The following is a 16,435-nucleotide window of genomic DNA, read 5'->3' as shown; positions in this document are numbered from 1 at the left end:
ATGGCAACATGGCTCAAGCAAGACTCCAAACGAGAACAAATCATCATCAAAACTTTGCATTATAAAACAATTGGCTCTGAATAAGAGACATACGATAAGCTGCTGCTCAAAACAGCCTCATTTTAGTGAGGCAGCAAAGTTCAGGAATTAAACAAGCCTTGTGTTGAAAGCCTAAAGCCCATAAATAACAGGCTGTTTCTATATATTATGTGTCAGTGTGCTAGAGGCCCTGGCTCGGGGCTCCTCTGAGAGCGCTCCATCAGCTGTTGTAAATGTGAGCAGCAGCTACAGTGGTATTGTCAACTTTTATCAAGTTCAGTAATGCTTTGGAATCTCGACAATCTGTCATTAATCACAGTAATTAAACCACAAACAATCCATCATGTTAATAAAATAAACTGATCATAAATAAAATGAAAATAGAATAAAAATAAATTCACCAACAGCTGGAAAAAGTTGAGTTGGCATCTCGTTTTCTGGAGTAGTACTGCTATACTGCACTTAAAGCCTGAAGAATTTTGAATATCCAAGTCAATTTCACACAATTATAATTTACTTCCCCCTTTCATACAAGGTCCTGAAGCACTCAGGAAAACCACTGTGCTAAAAAGACCCTCTTGTCTTGCAATGGACTATATCACTAGAGGAGAAGGAGAGCAAATCTGAGCCATGAAGTTTCATGGCCATCCATGTCACAGACTTAGTGTAGTGGAAGAGCTTCCAAACTCAATCATGCATCCAAATATCAGGTATTTTAGCAGGTCATAATATCTGCTTACAGCTTAAAGTATTCATTAATCACACAATTAAAGAGAATGACAGCTGATAAGCACAAAGGAAAAACTAGTTTTGTTTTTTTTTTTTGTTTTTTTTTAATGTCTGTTCTTCAAAAAAGTAAATTAACAAAATATCAGTGGTTTAATGTCATAGTGCTATAATCTAGTTTTTTTATATATATATATAATGCTAAGTAAAGCCAGCATCCAGTAACCACCAAAGACGAAAAGAACACAAATCTCTAGACTGCCTGCTGCCGCCACAAACACATCTGTTATGGCTACTTTATAGATAGAAACCAAACCAAGGTCCCATAAGAAAATCTCAGAAGTCCTGCTTCCATCATTCTTTCATCTGCTTTGTTGAATTTCTATTGTTTCTATCCATTGTGCATAGTGCAACAGTCTGGGTTAAAATAATTAGGCTAAAGGGAACAGAACATGTAATTAACCCCAATTTTTAATTAATTAAAATTTAGTACAAGCCTATAATGAGACATGTTAAGTAAACCTTCTGTCTTTGGCGTCTTTGAATTGTGTGACAACAGCCATTATCAAAAACTCAGCCACCTGCATCACATGCTCCCAAACCTGCTTATCCATTTGCTATGACGTTGAAGAAGCCCGTCCCAACTCTGTGCAGATGAAATCAACAAAAACAAGTCAAATCTGCTCCTAGAAACCATGACGACATTCCACAAAATCTACTGTCATATATTTGATGAAACATTTCGAAATGCAATCATATCACAAAAAATATGCCAGAGCAAACACATTTCTCAACCGTCTTAAAGAACAATTTACAAGGCATTTGTCATGGGCAGAAGTTAAATTGGAAGGAAAAAATTGAACAGCAAACACCCAAGCTTTTTCAAATATCCTTAATTACAGGCTGCTTCAACTTAAAAAAGTTTGTAAAAAATATTCTGTAGTCTTCTTTTTTTCCCCTTGCGTGCAGCTAATAATTCTGACTCTTGTTGACTCACTGAACCAGAAAACCCAGCTGCTGTTCGCTGCAGTGATTTCATAACCATCATGGCTTTTGTTAAATCTGTGCTAGTTAGTGGAGGTGTTCTGTACTGCACTTCTTAGTGCTGTTACTTTAGTCATCGCTGTAAGATACAAACCTTCAGAGAATAAACAGGTTTGGGGAGGTATAAGGACGTGAATGTGGGATGTCTCACAGAGACAGGTTTTCGACAAAGAATATGACACAGCATTCGAGAAAGAGAAAAATAATTCGGATGTGTACAGGGTGGAAATAGCCTTTCGACGTTGTGTCGTTCCATCAGATTGCGCATCATATTACAGACAATACTTACTTCCTATAAGATAAAAATGGGACCACAGCATTTTCTGTTTCTTTACTTATTCAGTTGTCCTCCAAGGGAAATAAGGTCATGGACAAGTGTAAAATAATCAACTCTGCATGTAGCCGGAAGTATAAAAGAAGAATGTCCTAACAGCATGGCCTATTTCTAGCACCATTATGTGTAGTATTAATCATCTTTTTCAAAAATGGCTGACAAACAAGGTGTGTAGAGACAAATGGGGGGTGGGGGGGGGTGGTTTCAGGGGAATGGTTGGTTAGTGCGGGGAGAAAGGAGGTGGGGGGCATTTACTGGAGAGAGTAATTACCCCTGACAGGCAGACTTTTGTCTTCTTGACTGCTTAATTGCAGGGCGGAGGGAAACCCAGGTCTGCAGCTTTGTTGATGGTGGATGTGCCAACTGAATGTGTGCAGGCACTAACATGTTCATCTTAAGATGCAACAAGTCAGTTTAGAAAGAGGAAAGGAGAATCCGGAAGATGACCAAATGGAGGCCATTCCTTCTCCTGGGTCTCACTTCCGGACAATGCAGACTTTGTGATGTGTGCCAGAGCAAATCATATAATCCCATACCGCTTTCATGAAAACTCAAAATCGAAGTTATTTACTGTATGTTAAAGCTATGAATACTTGGGCTTTTTTTCCTTTCATGTAACACATCTCCAGTAGTCAAATTCCATATGGAAACAGCAAAGTCCTGAAAATATTGAGGCAGACTCTAGTGGTTATACAGAAAATTTGCATTTCAGGACCACCCAGGGAGCATCAATAAGCAGCTGATGATAGAGTTTAGGTTTGCCCATAAACTTAATTACCAGATGCTTTATTGAGAGCTGTGCAATGCACATGCTTATACACTAACATCTATGACTTATATATGAGAGTTTGTGTAAAAAAAAAAAAGTTATAAATGGGAAAATTATTAGTTAAAATTGGAGGTTTGTAAAATGCAAACTTCAATTTTCAAATTTGTCTTTTAAACCAAAAATATCGACCTTCATGGCTAAACTGTCTGCCAGGAGTTAAGTCCATGGAAGTATGGACACATAATATAACCTAGATTAAAGATTTATTAACGGACACCTTCATGAGTCAGTTAATAATTCGATTGTGTACTAAAATTGTAATCCTTGTTAAGGCCCTGGTTGCTACTGAGACTCAATATGAGTCACATAGCAATCGATACTTAGCCAGGCATGAATTTAATAGCTGTTAGCAAGGCAAGAAATTTTTAACTTTTGCAGCCAGGGTTTGCAGCCAGGTAACCCCCCTCAGAAACAATTAATTTGATTATATATACAAATATTAAGCTCATTATTCAAATGTGCACAATACTATTCACAATACAGTTTTTTACAGGCCTGTTTGTTGTTCCAGTTTGGGTTAAATATATTTCATTTCAGTGACAAGTCAATAATAGAATTCAATAATAAATACTGTTTTGTCAAATGGCAGACTCCAGGAAGTTTCCAAACGTGTTTTGTGAATCAGTGATTAAGGGACACTAGTCAAATTAGAGTGCCTTAATCTTATTGTTTTGTCACTCCGATACAAGCTGTGGGTGCGATATAGGTGGTGCTTCTCAGTTTACAAAGCTCATCCCAACAGCAAACACCCTGCTGAGCTGAACACAGCCTGAGTGACTTATCAACTTTCTATCAACTGAGATAACCACCGTCTCCTCAGGGCCTGAGAAGAAAAGATAGGCTGCTTACTAACACCCCTGTTACCTACCAACCACACACACACACCACACACACACACACACACACACCGCCCCACCTCTTCATTCTTATACAGAGCCTGTTCAAAACAATTATGTACGCTGAGCCAAAATGATGGATTTCTGTGGAAAGTGTGGCAAAAAGTGTGATTTTTAGTTCTCTGACCCACACCCTGAAATCTCAGGTCAGGAATAAAGCATAAAACTAAACCACTTTTGCATAAAGTGTCCCGTTCATGTTAACAACTTAACTAAGAACACCCCAGCAGCGATGCAGCATTAATTAATTAATTAATGGATGTGTGAAAATGATACAAACACAGTTTCCTAAGAAACAGAACAGAGCTGTTGTAGCCTATGACCCATCTGATCTTTATGGTGATTATTTATAGTCTCAAATAGACATTCTGTTAATGACGTGAGATATACGAAGTGTCGCTTGAGAGGCTGTCTATTTGGGTTGTGTTAATACAATCTTAGCAGTGTACCAAGTCATCATAATGTTCTTCATTTTTTTTTTTTTTTTTTTTTACAAATTCTAAAAATAAAATAAAAGCGTCCAGAAAAGTTGTTTATCAGAGGGTTTTCACTTTCTTACCTTAAAACTTTTTTTTTACTGTTGTGGCACAGTACATTTACTCTTCATTTCCTACCACCTTCTTCATAATGTAAATATTTATGGTGTAAAAACATCCTGCATGGCAGCGACAAAATAATTAATACAGGCTACAGAAAGGTTTTTAGGGTAATTTAGAACAGCTTTAGAAAAAAAAAAACAGCTTTACATTTTGGTTGTTGCCACATAGTAAATTTTTCTACATTTACAAATAATTCATTTTTGATGGAAAAAAAAATCTTCCACACTTTTCAGTGGACCAACATGGAATGATTCACTAGCCATAAGTCCTTATGCACTCATTAGTTGTACCTCTTTTTTGGGGGGGACCTTTGTGTTAGAGAGTAAACAGGTAAATCACTGCGCTTCACTCACGGGAGGTCTAGATCATTTCTCAGAAATCCCAGTGAAGGCTCGCGCAACAGGCCGAAGCCGGCGATGCCGCATCACGGTTCAAAGCAACACTGACACTCACTTGAGAAAGTACTTCTGGCCGGTGGACGTGTACGCCATCTCCCAACCGGGCGGCAGTGGCAGCTCGTCGGTCACATCGAAAGACTGGTGGCGGCTGTGCGCGTGCTGCACGGGGCTCGCGGTGACGGCGGCGGATGCGGCCGCGAGCGCTGCGGGTCTGAGCTGCAGTGACGCCGGAGAAGAATGAGAGCGCACGTGCTGCGGCGGGAGCCTCGGTGGCTGCTGGCTACTGGAGTCCGTGCTGGACTGGCGCGAGTGTGACCCGGAGTCCGGCTCCTTAAAGAACGACTCCGGCAGGTGTTTCTTCCTCCAGGAGCTCGGCCGCGGGTTCAATACGGCGTTAAAGAGCGCCTCCAGGTCCGTGTCCGGGTCTTTGGCGACATGGATCACTTGCTGGCCCGGTAACGGTTGAACTGAGTTGGTGCTCATTTTTGTTTTTGTTTTTTGTTTTGTTTTGGTAACTAAACAAATTAACGAAATAACGGTTTTTCTCGTTACAAAAACAAAAAAACAAAAACACAAACTTTTACAAGGCCTGTTTTTGTTTTGTTTTTTTTTTCGTTTAAAAATGTTCAGGACTCCGGTACCAGGTCTTATTTCTGTTTTAGTCCACCAAAGTTAACGAAAGACTAAGAAAAACATCTCATTTGGTCTTCGAAAAAGTTTCACGGTCACTTTCTTTTTCTATCCCAAGCCAAACTTCTTACTCCTCTGCTTCTCTCCCGGGCGGCAGAAACTTTGTAAACTCAACTTTTCTTCCACAGCGTCTGTGTCAGCACTCCGTCATGAATATTCAATTAGCCGGAGGCGCCTAGGGGCAAGACTCCTTATGAATATTTAATTAGGCCACACCGCTCCGTCATGAATATTAATAAATATGAGCCCAAAAACAACACAGACTTCAGCGTTCATAACAAACCTGAGTAACAAGTGGATTATAAATAAGATAAATTGTGGAAAAATCTTCGTTGTTCGTCAGTTTTTTTTTTACTTTGGCAAAATGAAACAAAACTGAGTCAAGTTACCCTTATAGGCCTAAACCCTGAAAAACAGCCCCGATAAACAACCATCTGTCCTCAGTACAATGAGTGCTAACAGTTCTAGTCCCCTGACAGCCAACAAATCCAGATTCACCATCAGAATGACAGATATGAAATTTATTGATCCATCACTCCAGAGAACACCGTTCCACTGTTTCCACTCCAGCTGAAGCTTGGTATTGCACACAGTAATCTTAAGCTTGTGAGCAGCTTCTCAGCCATGGAAAGCCATTTTGTGAAGCTCCCTGACACACAGCACTTGTGCTGATGTTACTTCCAGAGTCACTTTGGAACTCTGTATTCCATGATGCAACAGAGCATTGGTGATTTTCAGGTGCATTGGTGATCTTCAGCACTTCAGTCCCTGCTCTGTGAATTAGCATGGTTTAACACGTTGTGTGGTAATCTGTCTACTGTATATATACACACACAAGGACCTTAAACGTCAATATCTCAGATGTATAAATGAGAAATGTAAGTTGGTAAGCTGGATTAAGGCATCTGATGACCAATAACACCAATGTAAATGCAGTATCTGTAGTATTTATATACAAGTGCAAAATCTATTGTATGACAATTAACTGGTGTGTGTGTGTGTGTGTGTGTGTGTGTGTGAGAGAGAGAGAGAGAGACACTCAGTCAGTGGAGTGATAGGTGGCATTGCTGGGTGAATTTGTAGCTGAAAGTGCTCCTAAGCAACCTCAACTCCACATAAATAGGATGAGATGGATTACGCAGTATACCAGAACAGGGTAGAAAGGCAGAAATGTACTTGTGGCGAAGGTGACATTGCCACTTAGACAGTAGATTGGGTCACACTTTAGAGCTCAATGACTTTCAATGTCTATGGAGATCACAAGGCTGTGCACTTGACCAATAGGTGGGGCTGATGTGTACTGGTATATATACAACTCACTTATTAGGTTAAAAATGTATCACAAAAAATATATCTAACTAAAATGTTTTTGGTTTCTTTTACCATACAGTTCAATGCTTAAATATTCACCTGTCTTGAACATCCATATTTTGAGTGTTACAACCTAGAACTGAAATTTATTTAACTGGGATTACATATAATTCTGTTAGCTTAGACTGTGCATGCATGAAGTTCATATGCTATCCCAGCACTAAGGGTATTCCTTAGGGTTCTCCTGTATTTTTCCCAAGCCCAAAGAATTTTGTTGTATGCTGATCTAAATCAGAGGTGTTCGATCTTATCCGCAAACACCTGGATTCCATGCAGGTTGTCATTCCAATCAGTCAGGAGCCACACCTAACTCTACCTGTTAATCAGTGGATGTTGGCTTCCAGTAGACTCAGGTGTGGCTGCTGCTTGGCTGGAATAAAAAAAACTGCACCTGGACCATCCCTCTAACCCTGTGTAGGATAAAATGGTACAAGAAATGGTTTGTTGGAATGTGTAAACATGAACTAAGCAAAAAAAGTTAAAAAAAATAAACAAAAAAAAAAAAAACCCTAATATGTAGCATGTGTCTCTAATATAGTCATTTCTCTTGTGTGTAAAAAGAGGATTAAATCCAAACAGGTGTTAACACCTTTGTGCTATTTAATCCTTATTTTACACACCACTTAATCACAAATACAAACCTGCTTGAGCGCAATTGTCTAAAGGCTGGTGCGGGTGTATGCAAGTCAATGAACCTTACCGAGAATTTGGCACAGGGAAGAGTTTTGTGTCCTTTTACATAACTTTGCTTCTTGTTCTTTTGTTACAGTGGAATTGATAGGTGCAAAACTGCTGAGAACGGGACATGTTCAGGCACTTTTCTATCCTATGTAAGATTAGCAAATAATTATTAAATTAATCATTTTTCAAATCCAAAGGAACTTTTTCTAATGTTAACCATGAGCGAATGTGATTTTTTTTTAATGAATAAACTGAGCTTTCTTCAGATACACAGGATTTAACATCAGGACAAAAAAGTAAAGAGCGTACAAACATGTATTAATGTGTTTATTTTTTTTAAAAATCAGTAAGAATACAGCAAGTTGTTCTGTCACAGATTAATAAACTAGAGTTTAGATTTACAGATTTTTCACTTAAACAAGGTTAAAGGTAAAAATGAAAATGAATTTCACTCTTTATCACTGGTCCCAAAATTGTGCTTTTTTCCACATAGTAAAGAAAAACACTGGAAGAACGTAATAACAAATAATTGAAAAAACAAGCCAAAAAAATCAAATGATGCATAAAGTTCAAGTTCTAACATTAGTCATACCTTTCTTAAGTGACTGCTAAGTGTTTTACAATCAGGTGGTGACACTAAAGGACTGAAGTGTCTTCACTTAAAACTGTATGGTATCTAACACTTCAATCACAGTTCATGTGCCCGGGTCCTAAACTGCACATTTTCCTGTTTTCTCTGTTACAACACATCTGACTCACCAGTTCGTTAACTTTGAGCTCATACTGCTGTAAAACCTGCAAAATCGAATGTGCCCCTGAAAGACGCTTTAGGTGACCATTTACACCATCTAGTGTCCATTTTATATACAATCCTATTTGATGTTGCGGAGGATTCTGCGGCAGTGGCTGCTCTTTACCTCAGCGAGAGCTCGCTCCAGCTCCCGGATGAGATGCAGCAGTGTGGCCGGGTCTGTCTGCAGAACACGGGCGCTATGTGAGTCTCCATTCTCCAGATGAAGCTTCAGGGTGACTGTAGGTTTCACCTGCTGTCTCAGAGCCCTACTAGCCAGCTGTGAAGAGAGCAGGAAACACCGATGTATCACTTTATTTTAGTTTAACAAATAGACTCTGTGCCTAAATATTAACTGTTATATATTCATTCATTCATTTTCTACCGCTTATCCGAACTACCTCGGGTCACGGGGAGCTCAGTCGTCATTGGGCATCAAGGTAGGATACACCCTGGACGGAGTGCCAACCCATCGCAGGGCACACACACACTCATTCACTTATACACTACGGACAATTTTCCAGAGAATGCAACCTACCATGCATGTCTTTGGACCGGGGGAGGAAACCGGAGTACCCGGAGGAAACCCCCGAGGCACGGGGAGAACATACAAACTCCACACACACAAGGCGGAGACGGGAATCGAACCCCCAACCCTGGAGGTGTGAGGCAAACTTGCTAACCACTAAGCCACCGTGCCCCCCCAACTGTTACTGTATATAGTTTTTTTTAAAAAGCAATAATAAATGTTTTAGAAAGAAAAAGACAGTTGAGTGCAAAAGTTTGTACCTCCCATGGATTCTGTACAGGGAAAGTGGAGCATGCACTTATTTGGTAGTAGTGTTTTTTTTAAATATTATATTATAGTGTTATAGTTATAGTGACGTGACATACAGCTAAGTATGGTGACCCATACTCAGAATTTGTTCTCTGCGTTTAACCCATCCAAAGTGCACACACAGCAGTGAACACACACACACCGTGAACACACACCCGGAGCAGTGGGCAGCCATTTATGCTGCGGTGCCCGGGGAGCAGTTGGGGGGGGTGTGGTGCCTTGCTCAAGGGCCCCTCAGTCGTGGCCGGCCCGAGACTCGAACCCACAACCTTAGGGTTAGGAGTCAGACTCTCTAACCATTAGGCCACGGCTTGAATATTGAATTGCGACATCCAAAAGAAAAGTAAATTATTTTGGAAAAGGTATCGCTAGGTGAAAAAGTATACACCCCCACCCTCATGTTGTTTGGAAGAAAACATGGAAAGTGCATTTCTGTTTTGCAATTAAAATTGACTGGGAAATTAAATGGGAAGCTGCATTTCATTTCAATTATTTTATATTTCAAAACGTAATCTCAAAAAAAAAAACAGAAAAATATTTTTGAGGGGTTGCTTTGCCATGATCTGTTCACTCTCCAGACTCTCCAGATTTGCAGTCAAGACACTGGACGAAAGCCATGCATAACTAAAGCAGTAATATCAATCTCTTATAGAGTACTTATTATTTGTGATGATGATGAAACATCTGTGAAACCTAAAAAAATTAAATCCTATAAATTCAATTCATTTTGCAATGTGCTAGGAAGCTTTGCATTGTTTTCTTTGATTGTGTCCTGTCTAAAATATTCCACTTACAAGAAACATTATATTTAAAACTATGACATTATTAATACTATAATCAAGTCTCATTAGATACCACAGACACCTCAAAAACCCTACCTGTACGTCAAGCCGCCACTCGAGGTTGTGATAGTGGGGCAGAGACGGGGCAAGTTCACTCAGTATATGACGAATCTCCTTCCTGTTTTCCAAATAAAGCTGTAGCAGGAGTTTATTGAGCTCCTCTGAAAATCCCAGCACCAACACCGAGTCCTGAAAGTCCACTTCAGAGATCTGCAAAAAGATAAAACAACAGCACCTCTTTACATACTGTATTTATTTTTGCCCCAGGACATTACAAATGTAAAAGCCCTAACCATCAGCTTCGAACTTTCAGTCAGAATAAACATCAGTCCCTCAACAACATGCTGCACAGTCTCTGCTGGGACATTCAGCTTTCCTAGAAGACAAGTTATGCAACATGGAATAGAGTTAGAAAGAATTCGGTCATGCAAAATCTGCAAAACTGTGTTGCTCTGCCCTCGTACGTAATACAACTTACTTGCTGCCCCCTCATAGATTTTTGGGTTTGAGCCTTTCTTCAGGAACTCCACAGCAATTCTGCCAAACTCACCAACAACTGAAAAAGCAAGTTTATATTCTGTGTGAAGATCACGTTCATTGCTCTTCAAGCAAACAACTACCCAGATTAAAAAGAAAATAACAGACATATGCATTCGATCTGTACTGCCTATCCAGCACAGTGTTACAGGGAACCTAGAGTTTATCCCATAGGGCTCAGGGCACACGTTAGAGGAACACCCTGGAAGGGGTGCCAACCTATTGCAGGGCACAATCACACACACACACACACACACACACACACACACACACACACACACACACACATTACGGACAATTCAAAGATGCCAATCAGCTATGATGGTCTTTGGACTGGGGAAGAAAACCTGAGTGCACCAATAATTCGCTTTTTCAAGCATCATATTAAATAATAATATATTAGCTGCACAATATGCTTCATTTTAATATTTTGTATGTTATATGTTTTCTATGTTTATTAATATTGATGCTATAGACATCTGGTGTAAGTACATCAGTACTTACTGGTAGCAAAAGGGCTAAATGCTAACGTTACTTACCCGCTGGGTCCACGTCAGATAAAAACCCCAGGTGCTCCTTATGCTCGTCAGACAACACTAACAACATATTGTTAGTCTATATTATACCGACAATACAACATAAAATTATTTCTAATAAACGCTGACAGCTAATCTGCCTGCCACTGCTGTTGGAAAGTCACATGATCTGCTGCGTGCGCTGCAACAGAATCCGACTACAAACAAAATGATATAAAAATGGTTCCTTGTCTATCTATGTCTATGTCCTGAAAATCCACTTCACTGTTCAGTGACAATACTGTAATACATTCAGTTTGTTTTTAAACAGAAGAAAATGTCAAACATTTATTGGTCATTTATGTTCAGTTTATGTTCACTGGTCATTTATGTTCAGTTGAATTGATGTATTCATGTCTGCACACATGCAATTTGATTGAAAATCAGTCATTTCATTGTTTACTAATTTTGCCTCAAACTAAAAATAATTGTTTCAGGTTGTAAAAGTAGTGAAACATACATTTAAACATTTATCACAGCCTTCATGGGGTTTTCATTGTGTTTCCTGGATAAATCTTAGTTTTAAAACATCACAGAATTTTTAGATGCTTCTTCGGTCCAGGGTTTGTGCAACAGCAAACTGTTGTAGCCAGGGATTCTCAACAAAGGCACTGATAGACATGGAAACAAATTATAACATATTCTCAATGGATTTATGAAAGTTTTTTTGTTTTGTGTTGATAGCTGTTAATATGGCGATACATGGCATCACAAGTTGTATCACTGACCTGGCAATAGCCAGTATATTGTATATTGTATATATTGTATATTGTATATTGCGTTCACTCTTGAAGTCGCTCTTGACTCACAAAGGCGTGTGAAGGACTCCAATGAGGAGCAGAGATTTTTTTCTGATTTAGAATTTCTGTGAATAAATAGAGGTCTGAGACATCTCAAAATGTGTGTGGCAGGAGAACACTGCTTCTCCATTCACCCAGTTTGTGATCAGTATTTTCAGCCACCAGGATTTCCTTTGGCTTGTTCCTGCCACATCCGTTATTCCACTTAGTCCTTTTCCCTGTCCTTTTGTTTGTGGCAAGAGGAAGCATCTGTGGTAGTCACTCTGATGCATTCTGAGATGATAGGACAGCAGGGTGATGACATGGACAGGATGAGACTGTGGGCTGTGATGTCAGAGCCTGAAACCCACAGGATGACTTGTTGACCCATGTGCATCCTTTGAACATAGAACCCCTGGGTACTGGGGACATCCTGGACAAGGAAAGCCATCAATTAGCAATGTGTCCCCAACTCTGCTTCTGAACGGACTTCTGTCTGCTGGGACAGATGTGTTAAGAAGTCCCATTTTAGCCTTGATGATTCAGATTTTGATCGGAACATAGATCCAGGTTGACAGTGCAAAACCATGGAAGGTGACCATAGTGTACAGTTTGGACACAAGATGAGATGCACATTTTTTTTTAGTTGTCGGTTGCTGGGATCTCTACAGGCTAGGTTTAATATGTTCCTACTGAGGAACATCTGCAAAATGTGAAGTTGGCCAGCCTCTACAGCAGCATGAACAGGGCAGTTTAAGGACTCTGGGTGGTCCGTTTCGTAGCACCATACATGGGAAGGGTGGACACCCACAGGCTTGTGGGCTTGTGCACCACTGTCTAGTAGCCAAATGGCCATTTCAAGATGTCCATAGCAGCCACAGCATAAAGAGCCAAACATTTCTGAAACCTGTTGCACAGACAGTAATGTAAGCTCTTTTCTTTATGCTAAATAAAAATCAAATGATGAAAAACACCTACTCACTAGGAATTTAGTAGTAACTGGATTGGCTTTATATCTTACTCAGACCTTAGAACTGGTTCATCCTTAGAAAAAATGCATATGACTTTGTTCTTGTGTCCTTCCAAAGAGTCTCTCAAGAACTCTGTCCAGCCATCCCAAGTGTCCAAACAAAGAATATCTCCTACCACAAATGAAAGATGGTGAGTGTAAAAATTAAACTTAACCTCATTATACAATAACAACCCAAATAGTTACAGGTGTATTGAATTCCTTACCAGCTTCAACAGCATAGTGTGAGAGCAGATTACAGTCATAAAGCTCAGCCCCACTCTGAGTCGACAACGTGAAAGCACTGACTGGTAGGCCAAGTAACAAGGACACCAGGGACCTAATTTTGGAGACAGAGGTAGCCAGCAGACAAGCTATTCCCATGATAGGCAGGGTCTCCTTCGTCACAGCACTGAACACATGGAGCAGAGCCTTGCTGACCTCCTGCAATGTATGATACCTTTGTATCAAACTTCTCAACTTCTGTTTCTGAGAAATAGAGAAGTGCTCAAGCCTAAATGAGCTAGGATCACTTTTTGCCTTCAACATCTTAATGGATAAGATGATATGGAGAGGAGCTTGGATCAGCACTTTTTTTGTGAGACATCTGATACTTAATATGTGAGCAGATGCGGCACTGCCTAAGTACTTTCATTGAAATACTTTCATTCAAGGACATCTTGCCACCATGTGGCAGTAGCTAGGAACAACAACAACAACAAAACAACAACAAAGAACATCATACAGCATAGCATCTGTGCGCCTTGTTTTGTTCAGATTTAACATTCTTCTAGGTATAAAGTGAGAAATATAGGCATTATTATGGCTATAATATTATCATTATTATTATTTGGGTCTTTTGTAGGGTTGAAATTCTCATGATTTGTCTTGGTCTCTAAACCTTTCTCAAGATTGATCTAAATCTCTCTCATGATCTTTGTCTTCTATTTGATTTATTTGTTTCTTGGTTTTGTCGATAAGTCACACAAATGTAAATATTCTATTGACAAAGGTGACTTCTATCATTTAACTTCCAAACAATATTTGATTCAGGGCTCTTAATATACCAAATTAAATGTTTTATGTCATTAACATGTAGGTCATTACATATAGATACATTAATATAGTAAAGATACACCATATCAAACTAGTTTAACCAGGTCTTAGTCTTTTCTTGGTGTTGTTGTGGGAAGGACTTGGTCTTGTTTTGGATTTGATTGTTATGGTATTGTCTTTGAGCTGAGATAGTGTTAGTATTAGAAGTTTAATTACAAAAGATCACAAAATCTAAGCTACTACTACCTTAAAAAAGTTCAGGCCAAATCTTACTAATAACTCTCTCTTACTAAAAAATCTCTATTTAGATTTTTACCCAAATGATCCATCCACAATTAAATAGTAAAAAGAGTACAGATTAAACATTTCCATTAATATAGATCACTGTCTGATTAAAAAAAAAAAGAGAGGAGATTAGCTGAAAATAAATTAATTGGAGTTTCCATGTACTGCAATTTAAGAATATCATGATAACAATTTGTATATATCGATCCCATTTTACTCCATTTTCTCAGTATGCACATGTTAACCAGAGAAAAGCTTGCAGAATAGCCTATTTGTATTTCGAGGACAATTCTATTCTTGCCGAAATTATCATTTGTGGCCCATTTGTTTAATTTCATTAATTAATTCCGTTTTTAAAAAAGTGAAATAAAATATTGTTAAATGTAAGCAACAAACACAAAAAACTACTGTACAAAACTTTATTATAAAGACACAAATGTCAACAATAACAATTATTTTAGTTTTATACATGTTACGGCTCTGTGATACTCTCCTTGGTGTTTGTGGGGAAAAGTCAGCTTTATGTTATTGCCCCAAAACCTTTTCATGTTACTATTACTTATTATCAGAAAATAAGGCATCACATATAGGAAGCATTTGTTCAGGTGTGTGATGGTACCTTCAACTGGCAGAAGATGGTTGCACCTGAGGAGATGGCCATATCTGCCAGACACCAGTCATCCTGCAGGACAGCACCGGCGAACCTCAGCTCCAGGAACCGCTGTATCTGTTTATCATCATATAGCTGCACACTGAAGCAGTCCTGTGGAAATGTGGAAATGAGAGAAGTGTTTCTGGTATTAAAAAAAAATAGTACCTGAGATGCCATATGTAATTTAACCATTGGCATAGCTAAATTGTTTCTTTGGTCTGTTTTTCTAAGAGTACACACTCTTTTCACAACACAGGGAAATAACAATGACCTTGAACATCTGTTTTATAGCCAGCACCGTTTCATCAGGATCAAAGTCAAACGACTATCGAGACCCCTCAAAGGTAACATAGATTCAGATAAGTTCTTCTGAGTACCCTACTGAGGACAGTGTGTAAAGACAGAAGGTGGTCATCTTATAAAGGCTGCCAGAGCCAGTGGGAGGGCTTGTGTCATGGCTTGTCTAACTTGGGAGGTCTCGTAAAATTTTGAGCATTTGAATAGCTGAGCACTGAATGTGTTCCCTGGAGGTCTTCTGCCTTCTTACTTCCAATTATATCTCAAAATGGTTGTAGTAACTTGCATACAAACATTGTAATGTCATTATTAATGTCAAAGCTGAATGCTTTACAATGAGTAGATTGTAGACAATTACAAAATTGTACAAGCTCTTTATTATTAGCTAGTGTATTTTTGAATTTTTTTCAATTCTGTTTTAAATAGTTTGTGCTCCACATCCTGAATCCTCACCCTAGCTTTAAATGTCAGAAGTCTTTATAAGCGTCTTTAAGGATTACTGACATTTAAGGGGTTTTAAGGGGTCAAGCTAATTTACACATGACCTTTCCGGGTTTTCTTTCCAAAAGGTTTATGCGAGTCAAGTGTTCAAAAGCTATGTCTCCCGAGCCATTGTGGAAGAAAAACAAGATAAAGAGCACTGTACTCACTTTAACTCTTGCTCTGAGGCATAACGAACTCATTTATCATTCAGTCAACGTGAGTTTTAGATATGGAAGCAAAAAAGTGCAATAATTTTGAATAATAATTAGAATTAAAATCATTGTATTTAAAAGACCATTGAATTCATACTAAAATAGAATAATAAAAACATTATTTGAGAAAATCTCCCGAGATATTCATTAGTTGAAGTGTGTAGTCATTTGCTACAGTTTTACTTTGATAAAAAACATATCTGAAGGAAAAAGAGAGAGATAGAATAAAACTAACAACCACAAAAAGTCCCCAGGTGTGCCATAATTCACTTATTCCCACACACTCCTATTGCAAACTTCCTCAGATCACACAGATCACACAGATTCCTTTTACCCATATGATTGCTTTCAGTGTTCTTTGATAAAGTGATATATGCCCACAGGCTTTAGAAAGGGGTGGCATTTGACAGCAGAGGAAGCAAAATGGAACAACATGCTCCAGGCTCAAGAGCTTATTCCTCTGTCCCTGGGTA

General features: G+C 38.9%; 3 protein-coding genes across 4 annotated transcripts in view; all 3 read right to left on the bottom strand.

Annotated features, from left to right (window-relative positions):
• Nucleotides 1-5,679, bottom strand: part of wwtr1 (WW domain containing transcription regulator 1) — a 37,269-nt gene extending 31,590 nt beyond the window's left edge. Inside the window, exon 1 of one of the 2 annotated variants that reach the window (XM_060881085.1) lies at nt 4,921-5,679. In XM_060881085.1, coding sequence (XP_060737068.1) covers nt 4,921-5,348 — 428 coding nt within the window. In that variant the 5' untranslated portion in view covers nt 5,349-5,679. The remainder of the gene's footprint in view (nt 1-4,920) is intronic. The other variant, XM_060881094.1, reaches the window with a different exon arrangement.
• A 2,242-nt stretch (nt 5,680-7,921) lies between these two features.
• On the bottom strand, nt 7,922-11,326 carry commd2 (COMM domain containing 2). The gene is made up of 5 exons (XM_060881072.1): nt 11,154-11,326; nt 10,556-10,633; nt 10,371-10,453; nt 10,114-10,287; nt 7,922-8,677 (listed from the first exon to the last, which is right to left on the bottom strand). The coding sequence occupies exons 1-5, from the start codon at nt 11,218-11,220 to the stop codon at nt 8,480-8,482; spliced, it is 600 nt and encodes a 199-aa protein (XP_060737055.1). The 5' UTR covers nt 11,221-11,326; the 3' UTR covers nt 7,922-8,479.
• Nucleotides 11,327-12,194: 868 nt separating this feature from the next.
• Nucleotides 12,195-15,147, bottom strand: LOC132853506 (protein ANKUB1-like). The gene is given in 7 exon segments (XM_060881345.1): nt 12,195-12,401; nt 12,603-12,841; nt 12,844-12,875; nt 12,996-13,110; nt 13,205-13,421; nt 14,938-15,081; nt 15,136-15,147. Coding segments are annotated over 7 exon segments (966 nt in total).
• Nucleotides 15,148-16,435: the final 1,288 nt, after the last annotated feature.

The sequence above is a fragment of the Tachysurus vachellii genome, chromosome 1 (assembly GCF_030014155.1).
Source record: "Tachysurus vachellii isolate PV-2020 chromosome 1, HZAU_Pvac_v1, whole genome shotgun sequence".
NCBI classification, from domain to species: Eukaryota; Metazoa; Chordata; class Actinopteri; order Siluriformes; family Bagridae; genus Tachysurus; species Tachysurus vachellii.
The sequence above is the reverse complement of the archived record's forward strand: the minus strand, read 5'-3'. Positions and strand labels throughout refer to the sequence as shown.

Coding starts and splice junctions, on each gene's coding strand:
- commd2 (XM_060881072.1), bottom strand. CDS start 11,220: ATGTTGTTAGTGTTGTCTGACGAGCATAAGGAGCACCTGGGGTTTTTA. Junction 10,288..10,370: donor CTGAAAGTTCGAAGCTGATG/GTTAGGGCTTTT, acceptor ATCTTTTTGCAG/ATCTCTGAAGTGGACTTTCA. Junction 8,678..10,113: donor AGTGGCGGCTTGACGTACAG/GTAGGGTTTTTG, acceptor CTCTCTTCACAG/CTGGCTAGTAGGGCTCTGAG.